General features: G+C 38.6%; 2 protein-coding genes across 3 annotated transcripts in view; both read left to right on the forward strand.

Moving 5' to 3' along the window:
- The first annotated feature begins 200 nt into the window (after window positions 1-200).
- On the forward strand, window positions 201-20491 carry tbr1b (T-box brain transcription factor 1b). Of its 2 annotated transcripts, none has more exons than XM_051906084.1 (7): window positions 201-794; window positions 12946-14987; window positions 15518-15672; window positions 15871-15992; window positions 16415-16573; window positions 16660-16721; window positions 17387-20491. In XM_051906084.1, exons 2-7 carry the CDS (start codon window positions 14305-14307, stop codon window positions 18234-18236), a joined length of 2031 nt encoding a protein of 676 aa, XP_051762044.1. In that variant the 5' UTR covers window positions 201-794; window positions 12946-14304; the 3' UTR covers window positions 18237-20491. The 2 variants fall into 2 exon arrangements, with proteins under 2 accessions (XP_051762044.1, XP_051762043.1); XM_051906083.1 differs by lacking the exon at window positions 201-794 and adding an exon at window positions 2524-12761.
- Window positions 20492-21934: 1443 nt separating this feature from the next.
- Window positions 21935-25853, forward strand: part of slc4a10b (solute carrier family 4 member 10b) — a 79918-nt gene continuing 75999 nt past the window's right edge. The window contains 1 exon segment of the mRNA XM_051906082.1: window positions 21935-22142. Within this exon segment, the coding sequence (XP_051762042.1) occupies window positions 22095-22142 (48 nt within the window). The 5' untranslated portion in view covers window positions 21935-22094.

Below are 25853 nucleotides of genomic sequence, written 5' to 3' on the forward strand. Positions count from 1 at the left end.
TGGAACTGTACACATACATGCATTTCTTTTTATGTGCTACATTTGCATGCATATATGTGCTCGCCTCTCTATGTGTTTGTGCACCATCGATTATCTGCGTTTTAGCATGTCTAGCGTGTTAGCACGTCTGTGTGCTCTTGTATATATGCGCTTAAGAACAGGAACAGAGAGAAGTCTAATCTGTTCAAGCACCTCAACAGTTCAACTGTGCCCTTCAACAGTTGTCATTTGCTTCTTCAAATACCTTTGTCATTGAAGAGAGATTAAAAAAAGCCTCAAATGAATGTGAACAAAGGCACAGCAGCGGAGCAACACAGTGCAAATTGCCTGATGATGAGGTGGCTAATCCCACTGCTAGTTTAATTGATACTTAAAGGCCTGCTATCTGCTCTGAAGTGCTGAGAGGCTACAAACCGCCTCGGCCAAGGTGTGGTAACAGGGTGAGTAACTGCAAGCGAGTTCTCTGTCTGCTAATGCTCTCTTGCCTTCCTCTGCAGTCTCAACTCGCTCTTGCACGTTTGCACTTGTGCATTTTAGGTGCCACTTTAATCACTGTCTATTGTTTTGGGGTTTCTTTTCACACCCCTGTGATACCTCAGACCTTGTCTACCCGCTTTATACCAGTTGTCTCAGACGATGTCTTCTCATTCGCAGGGTGGCATGAGTCCAGAGTGTTGTTGTGTGTTGACAGGCAGAGCTGGGCACTGTTACCTGTGGAAATGTGCATGCACAAATGAGCAGAATGGTTTCGGACAGTGACAAAATCATTCTGGAAGCAATGCAGGTTGCTCAAGGTAAGTTTTTTGAGTCTTCTATCACGCTTAAAGATGAAGTCTTCCAATATTTAGCTAATGTCATATTGCTCAAACTCAAAAATACTGTAATTCCGCTTGGTGCCACTAGTGGCGCAATAATTGCATGCTATTTGTCTTGTACATAATGTGGATAAAATGCATCATCAGAGCAATTATATACTTTTGGCTGTCATCACAACTCCTCATATGGCGTTCAACCACCAGAGCAGAAGTTGCATCCCATTTGACAAGTGTTTGTTTGTATTTGAACTAGTTGCAATGCATTCTTCAGCATTTGAACTAGTTACACGGTTACACAGCATGCCAAGCGTATGGGTTCAATTTGCATGAAATGCATGAACTGATCAAGTATATACCCTGAATGCAGTGCATTCATGCAAATGCATACATGTAAATGTACGTAAACATGCATGTGTGCATTTGCTCCATATGTGCATATATGTGTGCATGTAGTATAGCCAAAAATACTGTAATAATGCTTGGCTAATGTCAGATTGCTCAAATAAAACAAAACAGACTGCAATTCCGCTTGGTGCCACTAGTTGCGCAATAATTGCATGCTTGTTCAACCAACTCAAACTATTTGTCTTTGTGCATAATGTGGGAAGAAAAGCATCACCAGAGCAATTATATACTTTTGGCTGCAAAATAATCACGAAGTCCTCCTCATATGGTGTACGGTCACCGGAGCAGAAGTTGCATCCAATTTGACAAGTGTTTGTTTGAATTTGAACTACTTGCAATGCATGAACTGATCAATATACCCTGAATGCAATGCATTCTTGCAAATGCATACATGTAAATGTACGTAAACATGCATGTGTGCATTTGCTCCATATGTGCACACAGTAAAGTATATACAGTATATGCATGTGTGCATGTAATATAGCCAAACATACTGTAATAATGTTTGGCTAATGTCAGATTGCTCAAATAAAACCAAACAGACTGCAATTCCACTTGGTGCCACTAGTGTATGCAATAATTGCATGCTTGTTCAACGAACTCAAACTATTTGACTTTGTGCATAATGTGGACAAAATGCATCAACAAAGCAATTATATACATTTGGCTGCAAAATAATCACCACGACGTCTTCATATAGTGTTCGGTCGCCGGAGTGGAAGTTGCATCCAATTTGACAAGTGTTTGTTTGAAGGTAAGTCTCTGAAATAAGCACTCAATTCTTCCTTCCCCTTCCCCCACTCTCTCAACTTCAAGAAGACTTTCTCCCGCTAGAATTCTGGAATGATCATTAACCTTTCCTTTGGTCCCCCCTCCCTCCTCCTTGCCAGGCTGTATCTCCTGTTCTGTTTGGTTCCTGGCCCCATATGCCACTTTCCTATTTCCTGGCTGTAGACAGCAGGGAGTAGCTCTATTATCACCTCCACTGAGCTGTCTTTGAATGTGAGAGGCAATTCCATTTCACTTTGCCACGGGGAGGAGGAGGCAGGCGTACTACCCAGCTCACAGAAATTGGCTAAGGGTTCATTTTTATAGACAGAGCGCAAGGACACCGCTTTTCCTCTGGTGTTATAGAGGATTTCGAATGTACTACACTAATGCCATGATTGCTATTGTGAAAATTGCTCAATATGGGTTTTGACAAGTGCACAGATCGAGACTGTTTGTTTGTTTCAGAGAGGTGTCATTGCATTTAAATATTGCACATCCAGACGTTTATTCATATATTTACGTTTCTAGCATTGCTATATGATTGATGCGCAGACCGTTTTTTAATTTTATCTTTAGTTTGTTTGAATCAAAACATGCTTTATGTAGGTACTTAGTTACTAGATTTTGTGCATTACAGAGGATTTCGAATGCACTACACTAATGCCATGATTGCTATTGTGAAAACTGCTCAAGATTAGTTATGACAGGTGCACGGATCATGACATTTTTGTTTGCTGCAGAGTGGTGTCACTGCATTTAAATATTGCACATCCAGCCATTTATTCATTTATTTATGTTTCTAGCATTACTTGATTGATACCTGCACCATTTTTAAATTTTCAATTTGGTTTGTTTGAATATTCCCCAAAACATGCTTTAAGCAAGTATTTGAAGTAGTTAGGCTTACAGAGGCCATTAGCCCAAACTATCTTCTTGTACTGTCAATTTTCTCTTTCAGAGCAACAGTTTGAAGTTAATCTAGTTAGTTAATCTGACAATAGCTGCTTAAATAATAACACAGGCATTTAAAGGAAAAACTATCACCAACCAACAAAAGATTCCAGCGACAAACAATTAGTCTTTCCACACCAGACGCGACGCAACGCGACTATGAGATGCAATAAAGTCGATCAAAAATCACAGCCAATCAGAAGAGCATGTGGGCGGGCTCTCTCGACCAGCTCCCGCCGGTACTCGCAACGAAGTGGATATGTAATCAAATTCATGAATATTACACCATTTTAACATTATTGAAAATACATACTGAGTTACTGAAACAGTAAAAAATCTGAAAATCTGAGGTGAATTGTCCTTTGTTGTTTTCCGTTCGGCTATAAAAAGCACACAAAATGATATTCAAACTCACATTAGATGCTTTTAACATTAAATAAAGCACATAAACATTACCTGAGATTATCATTGCCATACTTTGTGTTGTTGTTCCAGCCGCGACATCGCAGAAAAATAGAAACCGTTTCTAGAATCGTCGCGTGTCACCGACGCGGCTAGTTAGGACAAAAATGATCGCGTGTCGCTGCATCGCGTCTAGTTGGACACGGTGTATCATGCATTTGAGCACTGAAGCTTGGTGCAACCACAGTAATGCACATTAAGTTTGCACAACAAGATTGCATGTTTGTAATGCATTGGCTAAACATTTGCGTCTACATTTGCATAAAGTATGTTTCTGGCCCAAGTCTCTGAGATTCTTTCAACCTGGTGCTTTGCAATGGTGTTTTCAGTGTATTTTTCTGTGATGCGACAATGCTATTGTACTTAAGTATGCATAATGTATGCTGAACTTCAATTCTGCAGAGACTGTGAAAGCATAATCTTTGGCAGCCATTTATTCTTAAGTTTCGTTAACATGTTTTGCCACATATTTTTTTATATTATGTGCAGTTCTGACAACCGAAAATCAAACCTGCACTGCTCAGGACTATATATATTGGGATCTGTTGCTTACTAGGAAAAAAATCAGCACAACACGTGGGCTAGAAAGGCTTTTCTATCGTTTAGGGTCTGGGCAAATATGCTGAAATCCTCTAAGGAGGCTGATGAAAAATGCACCCGCTTCGAGCCATCACTAGTCTTAAGCTAAAATTGATGTTTTATAAATAATTTCGACCCCGCAAACATCAAAGGCCACAATCACAGCGACTCAGTGATATTCATTTGGCATAAGTCAGTTTCATTTTTCCGAGCTTTTCATCAGAAATGGCTTAAAAAGTAGCCTTGCTCTGAATCTTTCATGACCTGGGGCTTGCAGGGGACAGTGGCTGATGTTCTTCACTTGTAGACGTCTGACAGCGCTCGGCAGCATCAACAACAAAATGGTCACAAACCCCCGTTGCACTTCCTGGGTCATACGGCCTGATAAATATTTCAAGGGACTAGCGACACACTGAGCGGCTGATAACAGGTCAGTTGCAGGTGATAAAAGTCGGTTTTAGTTGGGACATTAGGCCTTTTCTTCAGTGTGCGATATTATATCTTCACTATCGTTTAGCCCTGTATTACACATCAGTGATTTAGCTTCACATCGTCTGTACAGTGATAGATATCAAATTGCTGATCCGAAACAGTTGTGAGCTGTATATAGGCTGCAACTCTTCACGTGAAGCACATGAGAGACTTGAATCGCAATTTAGGCCCCATTTACACTAGTGTGTTTTTGTTTTAAAAAGGCGTTTTAAAATGAAAACGATCCTCGTGTACACTGGCGTTTCCACAGCATTTCAGAAGCAATCTCCGTCCACACTACACGACTCAAAACGCATGTCACATGACCGTTCATGCACATTGGGCATGCGCATGGAAGTGTAAACAGTTGTCTCTTGTGCATGTAGGCAGCTGCAGTTTTAAAAAATGCGTTTGACTGCACAAAATGGCTGCTAAAAATGACATCAAAGCCAGCAAAGATTGCAGTTCAGTCTCCATGTTATTGTTTACACAGTCGTCAAGGATACACAGAGCGAAAGTGGGCAGACACAATGTTTTCAGAAGTCTCCGTTCTGGTCCGTTTATACTGAAACGCAACCCCGGCGTTTTCAAACTAAAATGGAGTCTGCAGCGTTTTCGAAAGTCTCCATTTTCGAGGTTCAAAAACGCTGGTGTAGTGTAAACGACAGGTGTAACCGTAGCAAAACTTATGCGTTTTAAAACGAAAACGCACTAGTGTTGTTAAGCTAATGACGTAATAGTCCAATAAACAGTACACTCTAAGAAAAGCCTGCAAAAATAGGGTCCAATGTACTGTTATTTGCAGAAATACAGAATATAAATATTGCAGTATTTATTATAAATTATTTATCTGTGCACATTAGTAATTTTTTTTAAATTCATGTGTCCTTATATTCTTAAATCAGAATAACTTCCCATCCCTCTTGCAGCAACACTTCTTCTCTGATGATGAGGGCGGGGCAACCTGTCACTCACATGAGATCCACCAATAGCAAACCACAACCATCCAATCAATTCCACATGGACAAAATCAAGCCCCGCCCTACATTTTTTCTTGTTTGAGAAGCCATTTTACTCTGATCTTGTTTGAGAAGCCATTTTATTCTCATATGTACGTCACAATTGGGAAGAAAAGACAATCACAACTGCCGACTTTAAAGGAAATGTCTGTAAACTTAACAGAAAACATTCTGGCAGAAAATTACCAGTACATTTCGATCTTTCTACAGAAACAGTGTAAAATACATAACACAAAAGTTTAGTAAAATACTATATAAATATATAGTATTTTAAATAGTATAAGAGTACAGTGCTTTTAATTGGATTTGAAATTATTTTTTTCACAGATAAACATTTTCTATGATTGAAATGGAGGATGCTCAGGATCAATACAGCCTCTAGAGTACTGTAAAACATATTTTTGTCTTGTTTTTAAGCATTAAAAACTAATAACATTTGAGGTTTAAGCTTTAAAAAAAACTATTTGCCAATGTAGTATGAAATATAAACAAGATATCCAAGAGAACAAGTCCAAATATCTTACGCAATTTTATCCAAAGTAAATTGATCTTGCTTTATGGATGCGTCAATATTTTTACAGTCTTAAAATGTTGCCTATTTAGGTGCTCACTAGGTTTTTAGAACAGAGCCAGGGTGTAGTCTATTCACTATTAAAACAGAGTAAATGCATAAAGAAGATTATTAATGTGTAAATGTCATTACCTGAGATGTTTGCAGCTGGGAAAAGTCAGGGTGATCGTTGTTGTTTTTTTTCTCTTTATGGTGCTTCACCTCTAGAGTGATTGCCAGAAGGAAGCTAAAAGTAGAACAAGACATATTTTATGAGAATTCTTAATTAAAATGCTAATTAATTTGGTGTCCATTGGTCTGTTATTGCTGCTTATACGGACGCCATAATTAGACTAGGTTCAAGTTCAGCAAAGCTATACCGTCGCAAAGTGAACCAAACAGACCCTTTCCTACCTGAAAGGCCAGTGTCCTCATTAGCCTTGCTTTTGTGGTGTCAGGTGTGGAAAATAAAGCCAATAAATTGCTCTAATTTACTCTCTCTAGTGCACCTTTGTATGAAACAACTTTTATTGATTTACTTTTATTAGGTGCATATCGTCAATTAACACCTCTTAAAAACTTAGGGAACTTATTGCGTACAAAACTCATCATTCGCTTGTAAATAATAGAATGCCGTGAGCATAATACTACTAATAATATCATAGACTGACTTGAGTCAACCATGAAACGAGGGCACGGATAATTGGCCCATACTCTGATGTGGGCACCTGAAATGTCAGGCTTCAATTTTGCATCAATTCAAGAGAGAAAGTGTATTTAGAGGGTCAGCGCATATGCAGGTAAATCTGGCTCCTTTACTAGGCTGACAAGGAGAACATCGGTGACACCTGAGCAGGAGACCTAAAAGGACATCAATAATGAGAGGTGTGGGAGTGCATCTCAGGGGACGACATGGGCCCGGAGTCGTCTGCACAGAGGCTAATAAGGGTTTAAAAGCCACAACTGTCCACAGCCCACGCCAGCCCACCAGCCGTCTTTCTTTTCCAAAGAGCTGCCTGATGCTTTCTGACAGGCCTCAGCTGCAACCGCGGGGGACCATGGCGGTCAGTGGTTATGTCAGCATCAAACAATGCAGCCCGCGCCTATTAGAGAGCCGAGGCGTTGATTAGAACGCTCTCCCTCTGAATATCCTCTCAATTCGACAAAGAAAGACGTCATATTTCGGCTTGACTTCTTCGTATGAATTTCATCTGGCATCTGGCAAACAACTTATAAATAACTCAAGGGCCATCTTAAATGCATTCCCATGAAATTTTTAGTGACACTGTAATGTAAGCCACTACCTGTCATGAATCGCAAATAACCTCGGCCTCTTGCCGTGTTTACTCTGTTGTCCATCAGCTCGCCGTCTTCCTCTTATATTCACCCAAGAAAGCAATCTCTTCTGACTGGGGCGGCCTTCCCTTGTCCCCGTATCCAGGCTGGCAATAATTTCGTTGTCATTTGCTGTGCGGTGACCACATCATTGATGTGACAGTGCCGGGCATTAGGTAAAGTCCCCAGACTAGTGCTCACTTACAGAAGCTGCCTCGATCTGTCATTGACAGTGATTAGATTAGACCTGGCTGGCAAACACGTTCCTTAGCGACAGGACTTCTTGATTTGTGTGGTCCTTAACCAACCTCTGAAAACTTTAATATGCAATTTGTTTTAACATTTATGCATTTTATCCAAACGGACTTGGATTGCATTTAAGGTGTAGACTAGAGTTTATCAGTTCATGCATTTCCTGGGAAACGAACCCATGACCTTGGTGCAGCTCTACTGTTTCAGCTACAAAAAATGCCTTAATATGATTTTTTAGGTAATAATATTTCATCCATGGCATTGTTTTGATTAAGGTCACATCGGATGCATTGTGTTTCAATCTGCTGTTTGGCTTCTTCATCTAGGCAGTTGTTGGCATTGCACGACTAATGAATGCCGTGATGAAGAATCTGCGATCCGACCTCCAGATTGATGTCATTTGTTCAAGCTGTTTTCGCAGGTGTTCCTTAGTGTCAGGACTTCTTGATTTGTGTGGTCCTTAACCAACCACTGAAAACTTTAATATGCAATTTTTTTTTAACATTTATGTATTAGAGACACTTTTATCCAAATCGACTTAGATTGCATTTAAGGTGTACAGTTTATCAGTTCATGCATTCCCTGGGAATCGAACCCATGACCTTGGTGCAGCTCTACTGTTTCAGCTACAGGAATGCCTTAATTTGTCAAATGATTTTTAGGTAATAATATTTCGTCCATGGCATTGCTTTGATTAAGGCTTCTTCATCTAGGCAGTTGTTGGCATTACTCAACTAATGAATGCCTGTGGTGAAGAATCTGCGATCCGACCTCCGGATTGATGTCATTTATACAAGCAGTTTTCGCAGGTGTTCTTTAGCGACTGGATTTCTTGAATTGTGCAGTTCTTAACCAACCTCTGAAAACTTTAATATGCAATTTTTTTTTAAAATGTATGTATTAGAGACACTTTTATCCAAATCGACTTATAATGCATTTAAGGTTTACAGTTAGTTTATCAGTTCATGCATTCCCTGGGAATCGAACCCATGTCCTTGGTGCAGCTCTACTGTTTCAGCTACAGAAATGCCTTAATTCGTCGAATGATTTTTAGGCAATAATATTCCGTCCATGGCATTGTTTTGATTAAGGTCATATCGGATGCATTGTGCTTCAATCTGCTGTTTGACTTCTTCATCTAGGCAGTTGTTGGCATTGCACGACTAATGAATGCCGTGGTGAAGAATCTGCAATCCGACCTTCAGATATGTCATACAAGCTGTTTTCGCAGGTGTTCCTTAGCGACTGGATTTCTTGAATTGTGCAGTCCTTAACCAACCTCTGAAAACTTTAATATGTGATTTTTTTTAAATTTATGTATTAGAGACACTTTTATCCAAACTGACTTCGATTGCATTTAAGGTGTACAGTTTATCAGTTCATGCATTCCCTGGGAATCGAACCCATGACCTTGGTGCAGCTCTACTGTTTCGGCTACAAAAATGGCTTAATTTGTTGAATGATTTTTAGGTAATAATATTCCGTCCATGGCATTGTTTTGATTAAGGTCACATCAGACGCATTGTGTTTCAATCTGCTGTTTGGCTTCTTCATCTAGGCAGTTGTTGGCATTACTCAACTAGTGAATGCCGTGGTGAAGAATCTGCGATCCGACCTCCAGATTGATGTCATTAATACAAGCTGTTTTCGCAGGTGTTCCTTAGAGGCTGGACTTCTTGATTTGTGCAGTCCTTAACCAACCTCTTAAAACTTTAATATGTGATTTTTTTTAACATTTATATATTTGAAACACTTTTATCCAAATCGACTTAGATTGCATTTAAGGTGTACAGTTTATCAGTTCATGCATTCCCTGGGAACTGAACCCATGACCTTGGTGCAGCTCTACTGTTTCAGCTACAAAAAAAAGCCTTCATTTGTCAAATGATTTTCAGGTAATAATATTCCGTCCATGGCATTGTCTTGATTTAGGTCACATCGGATGCATTGTGTTTCAGTCTGTTGTTTGGCTTGCACATATAGGCGGTTGTTGGTATTGCATAACTAATGAATGCCATAGTGAAGAATCTGCAAGAATTTTGATTTTTAGGTAATAATGTTTCGTCCTTGGCATTGTCTTCATTGTGTTTCAATCTGATGTTTGGCTTGTTGTTGGCATTGCACGACTAATAAAGAATCAGTCTGACCTCCAGGTTGATGTCATCTACACAAGCTGTTTTCGCAGGTGAGGCTTTATTAGAGGTTCTTTCAATATCATCACCTTCAGGTCATTCGTCAAGTCACCTTCATTTGTATAGTGCTTTATATGTCAAACAGTAATATAACAATCTTCTGCTTCAAATTCTGCTGTAAAGCAGCTCTAGTGTCATTATTCGGCTAAAGTCAGTTCAGCATATAATTCATAATGGAAAAGCATTTAGTGAAATTTGTTAGAGACGCGTATGTGCAACGCAAACACAGCAGCTGCTCGCGTGGGTCAGTGCAGTATGTTTGTACCCACCTGATGATGGAAAAGCTCTCCATCCAACACAATGACCCCCTGAGGGAGCGGCTGGCCTTACCGTTCCTAATCACGGTGGCCCCTCGGCGATTGTGGCCACTGACTGCGCTAATAAGTGCAAAGTACAGGGGGCTAATACACAACAAAAGGAGAGCACAAAAAACAAGTAGGGGAGAAAAACAAACTCTTCGGGTAGGCGCATGCACGGTTAATTCAACAATAAGGCCTCAGAGCAAAGCCTGTCGGTAGCCTATTAAAGAGGAGGAGAAAGGGAGGAAAGGCAAATAATCCGGTAATGAGGATGAGAAGATGGCCGCTCGCTCTGCTGGAAGGGTGCAGGCAAGCCCGTGCATGCATGTTTCAGGAGAATAGATTACTGGACTCCATTGCCCTGTTATAATGACCCTTCTTGTTAGCCTTGGAGATGGAAGCCTCTTCATTAGGACTCACAACAACTCACCTCTGCCTGCATCCCCTTTCCGGAAGACAGGAGCTGTTTTGCACCCCTAAACACACGTTATCTTTGGCTTGCGAATCAGTTGGGAGATTATGAGGTGCGCTGAGGTCTCACCTGTGTGGCTAAATATCGTATGCAAGCTAAGTAGATTTCCTCAATATTAGAGATGAAGGGAGATACTGCAAGGATCTAGTTGTTGAATTTATCTCTTTATGGTTTGGGTCCTCAGAGATTTGTGTGTAAAAATAATTTTAAATTTTAAAATGAACCTCTTCAAATTATTTTAATACGTTCCTCTGACTAACTCAAAACCCATTTGACAGATGTTATTGAAGCTTAAACCCTCTGTAATCAAGTAATAATGCACTTTTCAGAAATGTGACTTCTTGCTCTCAAATATGTATTTAATAAAGGTTCCAAAAAAGGGTTTTTGAAGTGATGCCATAGAAGAACCATTTTTGGTTCCCCAAAGAACCTTTTACTTAACAGTTCTTTAAAGAACCAGTGTGAAGAACATTTTATAATCTTTTATAATCTTATAATCTAAAGAACCTTTTGTCCAATGGAAAGGTTCCAGGTTGCTCATCAATGCCAATAAAGAACCTTTATATATATATATATTCTGTGTATATATGTGAACCTGGACCATAAAACCAGTCATAAGTCGCACGGGTATATTTGTAGCAATAGCCAACAATACATTGTATGGGTCAAAATTATCGATTTTTCTTTTATGCCAAAAATCACTAGGATATTAAGTAAAGATCATGTCCCATGAAGATATTTTGTAAATTTCCTACCATAAATATATCAAAAAAAATTTTTGGAGTGGATATGCATTGGTAAAGACTTCATTTGGACAACTTCAAATGCGATTTTCTCAATATTTTGATTTTTTTCAGATTCCAGATATTCAAATAGTTGTATCTCGGCCAAATATTGTCCTATCCTATTGTCCTAACAAACCATACATCAATGGAAAGCTTATTTTTTCAGCTTTTATATGAATCTCAATTTCAAAAAATTGACCCTTATGACTGGTTTTGTAGTCCAGGGTCACATGTGTGTGTGTGTGTGACAAATCAGGACACAAATTTGTATAATGACATGGGTATGACAGGTATTACAAGGAGAAGGTGACTTATGAGGACATTACTCCATGTCCCCATTTTTCAAAAGGCTTATAAATCATACAGAATCAGATTTTTTGAGAAAGTAAAAATGTGCACATTTTTCTGTGATGGGTAGGTTTAGGGGTGGGTTAGTGTCGGGCGATAGAAAATACGGTTTGTACAGTATACAAACCATTACGCCTAAGGAATGTCCCCACAATTCACAAAAACAAACGTGTGTGTGTATAAAACATGTTTTATGTATGCATATGGTGGAAAAAAATATGCATATGAAAAAAAATATATAAATTATATATATATACAGTCAAACCAAAAATTATTCAGACATTTTTATATATTTTTGATATATTTTTACTAGTTGGTGCAGGACACTATAGTTCATTTATGTAAGTGAGGATAGCAAAATAAAGTGAACTGTGACATATTATACCCAAAAATTCTTCATACAGTGGACTACCAGTCAAACTGAGAAAAATTTGGAACCAAAAATTATTCAGACACTTTGACCTGACCATGTTTTGCTTAGGTGTTATCTGACATAATTAAGCTAATTTTTTCTGACACAGTTTTACTCTGAGATCTTGTCATATTTTATTACAATTTTATTACATATTTTATTTATTAGTTTTTAAACTATAGTGAATAAACTGTAATAATAAATGAAATGTTCAAGGTGTCTGAATACATTTTGGTTTGACTGTATATATATTATCATGTTTAATGTTTCTAGACCCCTGAACAGAAGTAGTTGCAACAGCAGGGGAAAAAACTAAACAAAAAGAAAAAAAAAAAACAATGCAAATAATAACATGCAAGGAATTGTGCATAGTTAGAATGGCAAAATGAATAGGCTTATCACCTTTTCTAAGAGAGGAGAACATTTTTCCCATTTCTTTTGTTGTTTACGTCACCCAATCAAACTGGTATTTTGGCGCAAATTCATCTGTCACTAATACTAAAACAATATTTGGCCCAGTGTTTATTTCTATGTGTTATGCTGTTAAATCACACTTGGGGTGTTATGCATTTACAAAAATTGTCAATTTTCCTATTCAGTCTCTGTCAGATTGTTGCAGATTGTTGGGCTTGTGCAGTTCAAGGTAATATTAATCAATTTCAGTAATTGATTTTTTAAAAATCTGAATGAAATCCAGTTGAGAACCACTGCTCAAATAATTGTTTTTAATTAATTATTTTGTATATATTTGATATTATTTATAATCAGTTCTAATCAAGTTTTGAACCTGATACGCAATGTTATCTGTGTTTTTGCCTTATTTAAAGGGCCAGAACATGAAGGACTCATCAAAGTCTTCTAATCGCTCGTGGGGAGAGTCAGTTGTGCCAGAGAGACAGGTGAGATGAACTGATAAGAAGAACCTATTTCAGGCTGGTGAGGGGGAGGACGATGTGACTCCTATATCAGATGACCGCTGGGATGCTGACATACGTGTTACTCTAGAATAGGCACAAGTGAGGGGTGATTAGGTAAAACTTTGAAAACTAACTGAAGCTATATGATTTCTGAGAAAAAACAAATGAACACCACTAGCCGTCGCGTTTTTGAAATGCATGCAATGACTAAAAAATGCAATAAACAATCGCAAAATCATTTCCCCTATTACTTACTCTGCAATGCATTATTTTCCCCTCCTCGAATATAGACGTTTTCTTTACACATTTCTGTTATAAAAACTGGATATTTGAGGAAACACACTCAGTTGGCTCAAATCCATCAAGCAGTCAGGACACCTCAAGACCATCTCTCTCTCTATCTTTCGCGGCCAATATGAGAAATCCTCTTAATGCATGAAGTATATATATTATGGGGGGGGAGATGCATTGCCATTTAATATTATCCAGATTTGAGTTAATTATAAGATGCGAATTAGAGCTGTTAATGCTTTGCTTTGGGAAAAAAAAATATTTTATTTGTTATTATTATAATGACAAATCCTTTCAAGATATATCATAAAAATAAATTGATAAACACAAAGTATTTTTTTTTTTCCAAAATGTGGTTTGACTCATGGCTGATTTTATTGTTTCGGGCATGTTTTGAAGCGTTGAATGCATAACCTGAAGTAGTCCATCCACATCAAATATTTATATGCCTTGGGAGCAGTAAACAGATCTTCAAGAGAAGCCAATATTTCACGCTATAACGCAAACATTTTAGGTAGGGCGCGAGGCGTGTCATTTCAAGCGTTTTAAATAATGAATAATGAAGTTTTCGTGGACTTCTGCTGTAGCTGAAATACCTCCAGCACACAATGACCTCGAATGGAAGACAATAGGGTTTATTTGCACTACTTAGTGGGCTACTGAAGAATCACACGAGCCCCAATTTTCACAGACTACAGTATACAAACATGGATGACCAGCAGAAGTGAATACACTGTGGCGTGTAAGCCTCCTTGATTACACTAATTAAGTTCTGTCTAATTAAATTACCGTCACGCGTTAACCAATAGCAAAAGTTGATTCATTAACCATGCAGACCGAGGACTGAAAAGCAAAGCCTTTCCTGATTGCAGGCTAGTGTCAATTGGCTAATTTGCCGTCTTGCACAAAGTAGCTCGAACCGCAGGAAGGCGTTAGTTTTCTCTCGCGCTCGCGTTAATTGCTATTTGTCATCGAGCGATGCAGCTCGAGCGTTGCATCTCGCCAGCTCTCGCGCGCTCCAAGAAATGTATGATTGTGGGCAGTGGCTACCCAAACTCACAAGCATCTGAGCTCGCCTTGCAGGACTACCCTATTATATCTGTCGGCGACAACCTGGAGAGAAGTTCACCTCTGAAAAAAAACTCCGCTGGGATGACGAATCAGTCAGAGGCAGACAATTTCGCCGACTCGAAGGACTCATCAGGGGACGTCCAGCGAGGCAAACTCTCTCCTGATCTTGACGGAGTCGCCGACAGTCGTCACACTTTCGATGGATCTGCAGGAGAAAGGTATCTCCTGTCTCAGTCCAGTCAAGTTCAGCCGAGTCCCACCACCATGTTTCCCTACCCGAGTCAGCATGGACCGACGCACCCAGCTTTCTCCATCGGCAGCCCGAGCCGCTACATGGCTCACCATCCGGTGATCACGAACGGAGCCTACAACAGTCTGCTGAGCAACTCTTCTCCGCAAGGCTACCCGACCGCGGGCTACCCGTACGCGCAGCAATATGGACACGCGTACCAAGGCACGGCTTTCTACCAGTTTTCCTCCGCTCAGGCCGGGCTCGTGCCCGGTAAAGCGCAGGTTTACCTCTGCAACAGGGCCCTGTGGCTTAAATTTCACAGACATCAAACGGAGATGATTATTACCAAGCAGGGACGGTAGGTGTTTTGCAATTACGGGTCCGTTCTAGAAGCGTTCCGCAAACTATATTCCTCACAAATTGAGGTTTTCGTTTCGCAAATATCTATAGAATAAATTAAGGTAATGAGATGTGGGGAAATTAGAGCACAGCATATTTATTTTCTTCCGAAAAATAAGCTTAAGCTTTTTTTCTTTTCTCTTTCAGTCTGCATTATCCAAAAATCATTTGATTTAGGTCAACCTATTATTTTCTTTAATTTAAGTATTATTTGTAGTATATATATTTCATTCTTTGAGTTTGTTTTCCAAACATTTAAACTAATTTAATATTCATGCTATATCCTTTGTCTTCATTAATCCAAAGTATTCTTTTTTCGATTTGCTTTTCCAAGATATTTAGATTCGTTTTATACTGATCCTTTTCGATTTTTTTTTTTTTTTATTCTTTAATCCAACGTCCAAATATATTTTTTTCATAGATTGCAAACGTTGCAACCTGTATGCTACATTACTGTGCATTGAAACTTGAAATTTTATGTACCCTCAGACGTATGTTCCCGTTTTTGAGTTTCAATATATCTGGTCTTGACCCAACGGCGCATTACAATATCTTTGTGGACGTGATTCTCGCGGATCCGAACCACTGGCGCTTCCAAGGAGGAAAATGGGTCCCGTGCGGCAAAGCGGACACGAATGTAACAGGTGAACAAAATATGCCTCCCTCCCCCAATTTATTTAATTTTATTTCCAATAATAAAGCAATAATATTTGCATTATTATTATTATTCGCCTATTATATAACTGTTTAAACAGCATTGATTTGAATAAGACGCAGAGATTTTATTTTATCTTTTTGTGCTACCTCAGCACTCACATTCCCATTATGATATCTGTGAACAGGAAACAGAGTGTACATGCACCCGGATTCGCCAAACACCGGTGCGCACTGGATGCGTCAAGAGATTTCCTTTGGAAAACTTAAACTAACCAACAATAAAGGAGCAACTAACAACACAGGACAGGTCAGTTATTGATCGTTAGATTTATTTCATCATTTGTAATTTTACTACTGTGTCATGCATTCAGACTGCTTTAGGAATATTATCAAGAATGCTGTGCATCTCTGTGTGTGGAGAATATTAAATTATATTGGATAGCATTTTACACACGTTACACAATAGTGTGGAATTACAAGCAGCTCCACAAAATGAGTTCCGTTAGGTTTATTATTTAGTATTTTTGTAAATACTACTATGATCTTTTGTGGTAAGATAATTTAACTGAAAAAGGTGAACATTAACGATATATTTGAAATAAACCAGCTAATTTACAAATGAGCTGCTAAAACTGGTTCTTTATTGGTGTGTGAAATGGAACTACGCGAGCGTAAAGACGCGTGAGGAGATGTTCTCTGACTCTCGTTTTTTCGCTTGAATTCCTGCAGATGGTCGTCCTGCAATCGCTGCATAAATACCAGCCTCGACTGCATGTGGTGCAGGTGAACGAGGACGGAACCGAGGATACGAGCCAACCCGGGCGCGTGCAGACCTTCACTTTCCCGGAGACGCAGTTTATTGCCGTCACCGCATATCAAAACACTGATGTAAGAAAGAAAGCTGGATTTCTGAAAATTCGATGGATTTATGAGAGTGTTTTGAAGTGTGTAATTTTTCTTCTTGTTGATTGCAGATCACGCAGCTAAAAATCGACCACAATCCATTTGCAAAAGGATTCCGTGACAATTATGACACGTAAGTTTTTTTTTTTTTTCTTGTTGAAATGATCTGACCCTTTCTATCCTGTCAGACCTATAATTAATTATATTAAATATTAATGAGTGAAACAAATTAATTTAGATGCAGTACATTTTTGCTTTTGCCTGAGCTTAATCAAAACACATCCTGTATTTGTGCGTGCGCATTTCTATTTCTCAGACTTACAGAGCACAGAACAATAACAGGTGCTCCTATATGTGGCATGTGAATATTTTAGCAAGATTAGGAGTCGTGTGTGCACTTTTTGTTTTATTTGCTTATTTTAATTTGTGCATGTGGATAAGAGTGTTTTTTATTTTTATTTTTTAATCACAAAGAAAGACTCCTAATTCCCATGGCCGATGCATTAATAACATCTGTCCCGGCTAATCTCAAAACAAATATATCTTAATTTCCATTCACATCATCTCAACAAAAACACAATTTAGTTACTTTCTAATTTTAATATTTATAATCTATATTGGTGCAATGTGCAGTTGGATTGTCCGTGCGCAGTGCTAATTTGTTCATTTGCGCAATTACGCACAGAAGTGAAAATTAGTTGTGAGCAACGCTCTCGAGCACATTTGCAACGCTTTATTTACGGTTAGCTACGCGTCTCATATGCAACATTAACGTGTTTGTCCACCATCTTTCTCCAGTGTCTACACAGGGTGCGACATCGATCGGTTGACGCCGTCCCCGGGTGACTCTCCACGCTCTCAGATCATGCCTAGCGCAAGATATGCCATGACTGGTTCTTTCCTGCAGGACCAATTTGTCAGCTCGTATGCCAAGTCCCGCTTTCACCCTGGCGTCGGAGGCGCTCCTGGCACGGACCGCAGCGTCCCACTTAGTAACAGCTTGCTCTCCCCGCAACAAACCGAGGAGACCACGGTGGCCTCCCCGCAGCGATGGTTTGTCACCCCTGCCAACAATCGACTGGACTTTGCCGCCTCGGCATACGATGCTGCCGCGGCTGCTGATTTCGCCGGTAACGCGGCCACCCTTCTGTCGTACGCAGCTGCTGGAGTTAAAGCGCTGCCCCTGCCCGGGGCGGGATGCTCCAACAGACCTCTGGGGTATTACGGCGAGCCGCCGGGGTGGGGCACTCGCACGCCACCGCAATATTGCAGCAAGTCCAGCTCCGTCCTCTCGTGCTGGCCGTCCAACTCCGTAGGGAGCAGAACGACCTCCTCCAGTTACCTGGTCCCTGGCCTCGAGGACGGAGACGCCATCGCGTCCGAGAGGTCACCGCTAGGCGGAGCGGATGAGTCCAAACCCAAAGACCTGTCTGAATCCAGCTGGATAGAAACCCCGTCCTCAATTAAGTCGATCGATTCGAGCGATTCTGGGATTTTTGAGCAAGCCAAGCGGAGGAGGATTTCGCCATCTGCCACGCCGGTTTCAGAGACATCGTCTCCATTAAAATCTGAAATGTTGACGCCGAGGGAATGCGAGAAAAACTGCTCCAAGGACATCGGCTACTACAGCTTTTACCCCCACAGTTAGAAACTCGGAACAACTAATGCATGGCTCATGTGTTCAAGGATTCACAAGTGACTTACAATCTATTTATTCCTATTTATGTGCTTATTTATTTATTTGTTTATTTATTCATATATCCGGTCGCCTCGTTCGAAGGACGTCAAACGACAAACTTTTGACACGAAAGCTTGAGCAGAGATATGTAAGCGGTTTTCGTTTCTAAATGACATTTTAAGGTTCTGAACCTACTTGTAAGTATGAAAGTACTGTACATAACTGTATTTATCTATCCATTTGTGATTTTTCTCGTTGAATGTTGATGTACAATATAGAAAACCGGATTAGGTTTATGTTTAATGTACTTAGAACCGTACGTACGTTCGTTAATTCGAATAGCTACATATATTAAATATTTTGATGTTTGAAAAAAAGAGTACAACTCGTGTAGGTTCCCGGTTCCAGTCGTTATTATGACAGAAACGATGGTCTGAGTGAATTGGAAGTAGCTGCTTACCCGTTGAAGAGCCCGCCAAAAAGAGTTCCTCTGACAGCAAAATGGCGGACGCATGTCTGTCAGAGGTCGGTTTTTATGTGAGCTTATATTGATGTTGCTTTTTAGAGTCGCGTCGTCTGTTCGTAAATATCATAGTCCGTAGTTTCATTTTGTGAATGTTGTTGTAAAGTTATCAGAAAGTAGGCTATGTTTTAACCGCACCAGCATAAATTCATTAATCCCATTACTTTTTTCTTTCTTTCTTTCTTTTTATTTTTTGTAGAGTTAAAAACATAGACTATCACTTCACGTATTCCCACCAACCCAGACATTTTCATTTGTACTTCATGGGCTGTTTTCTCATGAGAAAATACGCGAGTTAGGCCTGCTAATGTGTAAAGGTAATGTAATTGTGGTGTGCTTAATTGCAATAAATATGACCGAATGTGAAACCCGGGCGAAGTACACAAGATTCCAACTAAGCTGATTTCAAAACCAAATATTTCTGTTCTATTTTTCTCTACCTGTCTTAGAGAGGAGGTATATCGATAACGCCAGACACAATGTGAATTTTGTTGCCTGTACGATGCATTTTCATAATAAAATGTAGTCATGCAATGCAACAAATAAGCAAATCGCCCAGAACAACCTTTTTGGTAGTTTTCTATTGGTTACTCGTTTAATTCGACTATCTTTTTAGATGGAGAAAATGCTGTTGGCTACTATTTACAGTAGCCCCAAAGGTAAACACACAGGACACTTAATGTGTCAGTGTCATTGCATTTAACAAACTAGGCATGCACAACGAAAAATAGCACCAAAAAATGTTTTCAGATGATAAAATAAGAAATTCAAAGTTAAAACGGTAGTATTTGGATACTTTTGTCAGATTAGAAATAAGTGGTGCGCTGCCATGCATGGTGAACTACACCTCTCTAGGATATCAGGGCCAGAAATTAACCAGTTCTCATGAAGAAAGAAAAATAAATGCCATGGATTCTTTTTTTAAAATGGGGAGGTGTAAATATATTTTATTCTAGGCTTTTCAGTTAACTGATTCATTTGAAGTAGTGGACTTAAATGGACACTTAAATGTATAAACTGCCTCTGAAAATTAATGTTGACATCCATGATCAACCTTGGCACCACTTGTATAAAATTCATTGCAAAAAGGCTGATGTTGACAGAATTATGATATTTTATATTATGCAATTTACATTCAGATGTTAAGTGTGACTTGCATCCAAATAGCTACCTTTTGGGGCCACGGTAGCCTATGTTGGACACAATCTAAGATATGACAAAAATAACATATAATAATAGTCTTATATCACACAAATCTTAAATCTATTTCAGCTCATTTATGTCCATATAAATATGCATATCCGTGAATGTAAATAAGCACTTGACTATTGCCAAAAGCAGACTTTGTACACTCTTCTGGGACAGAACAAATACATTTGAGACCATTTTACAATTTCCACCAAGATTTCATAAGCTGTCCAGAGTTTTGAACGGATATATAAAATATGTTATAAAACGACACCATTGGCTGGTATACTGCACATTTGTTTACATGTGAATAAATCATCAACTGATTAGTGGCGTATTCAAGACTTAAACTGAATGGTCCAGAAAAGGGAGACATCCAAAATGTGTAGGTATATCTCCTTTATTTAATACACTTGATTCAAATAATCAGCTCGATTGTTGTCAGAAACAAGGGAGTGATGCAAAATGTGCAGTATTGTGCGCTAATCCTTACAAATCAATTCAGAATAGCATACTATCATACTACTTTTGCTTTTCCCCTGCTAAACAAAAACAGAAACACAGCAGTGTTTTAGTATCCTGTTCTGAAATCCTGTATGCTTTTTGATAGTTTGCTGCCTCCCTGTGGTTCAGTGATAGGCTGCCTAGTAAATAAAGCTATTTTAAATTCGTTATTTTAGAGTTCCAATATAGAATTATGAGAGTAACGTAAAGTTCATTATTTGTTACAAAAATCTGATGTCCGAGGAAGAAGCCTGCATATCTTACTACTAATCAGATCAGCAGCTGTAAAGCCTTAAACCTGCATTACACAATTGCGAACACTAGATGGCGACAGCGTCGCATAGATAAAACAATAGACACTTGCATTATTATTTTTCATAGTATATTATTACATTGTAGCGTGATATGATTAAACATTATGCTACAATATAATTATATACTTTATTAAATTATATGCAATACATTATTATTAAATATAAGAATACTGGAAAAATATGTGGAAAATATTGCACAAGTGAGTCCCAAATATACAGTAGCCCAAAAAGCATTTGGATAATACATAAAAGTGCAGCATTTGAGCACAGATGATACTTGCTTTGATAATCTGCTATCTAATGCAATGAAATTCAAACCTTTTTTGGCTCTTAATATAAAACCACTGTGCTGATCATGACTGTATGACTGTTTCCAAGCAAATCGAGTCATTGTAATGAAGAAAGCATTAGCCACGTAAATAATATGACAGAACTTGTTTTTATATAGATCATATACATAGGGGAGACATGGGCTAGTTTACTCTATAGTGAGACACTTTCTGTTGCACAAACCTATCAAGAAAGAACATTTTCACCATTACAGGAAAATGGGATCTTGCCGTTAAATAGGCTAATTTTTGTTGACCTTCATATAGGCCTAGTTGACCTTTGCATGAACATCACATGTAACTCTCACGAGACATTTCTCAGAACAAGGGTTACCATCTGGCCACTAACCAAAATAAAAATACACTATAGATGCAAACCAAATATTCTAATGAAAACTGTCATCATTTGCTCACGTATCTTTTTCCAAACGTGTATGACTTTCTTTCCTCTGTGAAACACAAAAGATATTTAGAAAAAATTCTGAAGCTTTCATATAGACAAAAACACGAGGCATTTTACCAAATAATAATAAAAAAAGTGTTCCACAGAAGAAAAAATTGAGTAAACGACTGATGGCAAAATGTTTAGTTTTGGGTGAACCAGCCTATTCCTTTAAGGCAATTTTAAGGTGTTCAAACAAGTGTTTGTGTAACTGGACATAGACAAATGTGCCCACTCAGTCCTGTGGTCTCCCCCACTTTCCCTAGTTATTTGTTCAAAACGTCGCTAATCTCTCTCATAAGGCCCAGTCCAGATCATTTACTAGGCACTATAACATAATGCCCCCTCCCCTGTGGAGTGAAAGTCCTGCTCCACTACTGCGTCACACAGCAGCTACATGCGCCCTTATGAGTGAGCTCGGTAGTAATATCACTGCACTAAATATGTGAGCACATCATCTGCCGCTGATCGGCGACGCGACACGCAGTACGCACTACACGCACTAGATCTGTTCTACAGGTACAGAAGATGGACGTGAAGGATCAAGGCGCACAAATGGAGCCTCTGCTGCCCGCGGTAAGACGCTCCTTCAGCCGTTATAACGCAGCGAATGCAGTGCACTACATCTGTCCGATCAGGGATCGTATGTTCTGATTGAATGGATGTGTGCGAGACCTTGACATAGACGGAATGGCTCGTTGCTCGTGAGTGTTTTGCGCATCTGCAGTTCGAAGGCGTCACGCATGGTACTGTTGCATTTTACTGCATTGCATGTTGCAGATCAGCACGGATTTTATTAACCCGCGAGGGTCTGTTCGCCACAGGTTCTGTGACATAAATGTGTGTATTTACATGTTAAACTTCAAGATGTCTTGAGAGGATGACGATCTTGATAAGAAAGTTGATTTGTACCATGAGTGAACTTAAGCAAACTCACATGTGAGAAATCAAGATTTTATATAAATAAGATTTAAATAAGATTTATATATATATATATATATATATATATATATATATATATATATATAAAGAAAATGAAGTCTAATTGCATTTTTTTTTCATGACAATTAATTATAATGTGATATGAAAAATTAATTAGCCTAATATTTAAACTGTAATGTATTTATACATCATGGTAGTATTTGATGTACTGCCATTAATTTGTTAATTTGAATCATTTTTATTACACTCAGTCATTGTATTGCAGTAACTTTGTAATACAGTAGAACTGTTACTGTATTACAGTAATGAGAATCTGTTAAATCATCATAATGCCATACAGTTTTTAATGTTCCTCAAAATAGGATTAATTAAGCAAAATATTATTTCTTTATTCTTTCTTTTGGGGTGGAACAAAGGAGGTATAAGTCAGTCATCTTTATTTTATAGTGCTTTATACAATACAGATGGTTTCAAAGCAGCTTCACAGCAATAAACATCAAATATAAGACAAATTCATATTCTGCTGTAAAGCTCTAAACAGACAATAGAGTCATTATTCAGCTCAATTCGGTTCAGTGTTGATTCAGTTTAGTTCAATAACCGTGTAAAGTTCATCAATTAAACAGCTATAAGCAGCTCTATAAGACAATAATGTCATTATTCAGTTCAATGTTGATTCAGTTTAGTTCAATAACTGTAAAGTTAATCAACAAAACAGCTATATAAGACAATAATGTTATTATTCAGCTCAAGTCAGTTCAATGTTGATTCAGTTTAGTTCAATAACCGTGTAAAGTTCATTAATGAAACCGCTATAAGCAGCTCTATAAGACAATAATGTCATTATTCAGCTCAATGTTGATTCAGTTTAGTTCAATAACTGTAAAGTTCATCAACGAAACAACTATAAGGCAATAATGTCATTATTCAGCTCAGTGTTGATTCAGTTTAGTTCAGTAACCATGTAAAGTTCGTTAATGAAACCGCTATAAGCAGCTCTATAAGACAATAATGTCATTATTCAGTTCAATGTTGATTCAGTTTAGTTCAATAACTGTAAAGTTCATCAATGAAACAACTATAAGACAATAATGTCATTATTCAGCTCAAGTCAGTTCAATGTTGATTCAGTTTAGTTCAATAACCGTGTAAAGTTCATTAATGAAACCACTATAAGCAGCTCTATAAGACAATAATGTCATTATTCAGTTCAATGTTGATTCAGTTTAGTTCAATAACTGTAAAGTTCATCAACGAAACAACTATAAGACAATAATGTCATTATTCAGCGTGAGTCAATTCAATGTTGATTCAGTTTAGTTCAATAACTGTGTAAAGTTTTATCAGTGAAACAACTATAAGACAATAATGTCATTATTCAGCTTGATTCAATTCAGTGTTGATTCATTTGAAATGTTGAATTAAGGTGAAACTTTTAGTGACATTTATCCAATTACTAGTAAACCATCTATAACTTGCACATCTCTTAATGTTAGATTTCATGTCTTCTCAATATAAATTGCAGTAGATGATAGTGTGTGTTTAATCCAGGATCTAATGATCCTCTCAGAGAGCAGTTTCGACAGCTGTCAGCGTCATTTTAATTCACAAATCAGATGAGAGCCACTGTGACTGGAGATTATCTGTGACACTGGGGCAATAGATCAGGCAGTGAGGTATCACATGATGTATAGTGTTTTTCTGACCATTCTGTTACATATAAAATAAAAACAGCTCAAGGGTAATGAAGTCATAAAGGCATTTAACAGATGTTTTGTAATGATTCTCAACTGGTTTTGCTCCAGACATCAAGTGGTGACCCAAAATGTTCTTAAGATCAAACGTTGATATTTATATTAATTTAATATAGAGATCCACCAGTTGAGGACCACCGATCTAAAACGGCTTTCAGTTGATTGTGAGATCTCCGATTAATTAGGAGTTTTGTATTTTGTACCCTATTGTAATTGTTAAAATTTCCAAGGATCAGCATTCTCCCATAAAAGTGATCAGGCAGACCAAACCGTAAGTCGTTGAGACTTTGAGACATTGAGACTTTGAGACGTTGAGAGCTTGTAGTACTCACACCGCCTACAATGTCACCAAGGCTTACCCCAGTCAGCCTGATGGGGGCGCTACAGCAGTCAAAAGTATGAAATCACTTAACTCCTAAACTGTTAGGCATAGGCTCAAGTGTCTTATTTCGTTGGAATCCTTGGCTCAAGACGGACAAATTCCATTGTCGTTCTGGTGAAATTTTTGGGTATTTTTGGATTTTTTGAAAAACCTACTTTTGCGAAGTAGTCCTAGGTTTTTGGCCCAATCGGAACCAAACCAGTGCAGCGAGATTCTCCAGTCTGATTCTGAGTCTGACTGTCAATAATTATCAAAAAAAGTTGAAATTTCAATTCACGGTCCCTAAGGGCTGCCAAAACATTACTAAAATGGCTATAACTTGTGAACGGAATGAGATATTTTCACCAAACTCGGCACACCTATGCAAGAGCTCATTGTGTGGTCACGTGAAAAAGGATGTGGCGACTGGCCACTTGATGGTGCTATAACATGAAAAAACATGAAAATGGCTATAACTACTTCACCGTTAGTCCGATTGACTGTGCAGTGTCTTTGTCCAAGGTGCCGTGATTGTCTATGAGGACATTGACATATCTCAAAAAACATGTCTGCTATCGGCCAATGAATTTTGAGAAGCTATCAGACAAGGTTAACGGAGGCCGACTGGAAACAAAACACGCTGGGCCTCTGACTCACGGCCCTAGAAGCCTGTGAGAAATTCGAAAGAAATCGGCCACCGGGGGCACCTTGCGTTTTTCACATGCATAAAGGATTGTGTATCGTGTGATTTTTTGCACACGCTCATGACATTCATACCACATAGTAGAATTCCTCATTCTGAGAAACTTTGCCTCTAGGACCGCTGCTGTCCATCGAATCGTTCGTTAAATATAGGAGATTATTTCAAAAACCAACTTTGGCGATCTAGTCCTAGGTTTTTGGCTCAAACTCGATAAAACCATTGCGGCACAATTCTCGGAACTCTCTAGGTCAATAGTTATCAAAAAAAATGTTGAACTTAAACCTTTGCATAGCTATAGCAGGGTCATTTAGAAAATAGGTGTCGCCAAGTCTACCAAAAGCCTATCATTCCTAAATGAAAAAATCAGAACTTCGCATCATTAGGTGAGCACATGCGGAACATGATTCTAAAGAAGCATGCATACCTTTATGGAGATCGGCCCATAGGTGGGGCTATAACTGCTAAAAAGGTGTAAAAATGATGTATTTCTATGGCAAATCCCATGAAATGGCTCAAAGAGGTCCTCT

The sequence above is a fragment of the Ctenopharyngodon idella genome, chromosome 9 (genome assembly GCF_019924925.1).
Source record: "Ctenopharyngodon idella isolate HZGC_01 chromosome 9, HZGC01, whole genome shotgun sequence".
NCBI lineage: Eukaryota > Metazoa > Chordata > Actinopteri > Cypriniformes > Xenocyprididae > Ctenopharyngodon > Ctenopharyngodon idella.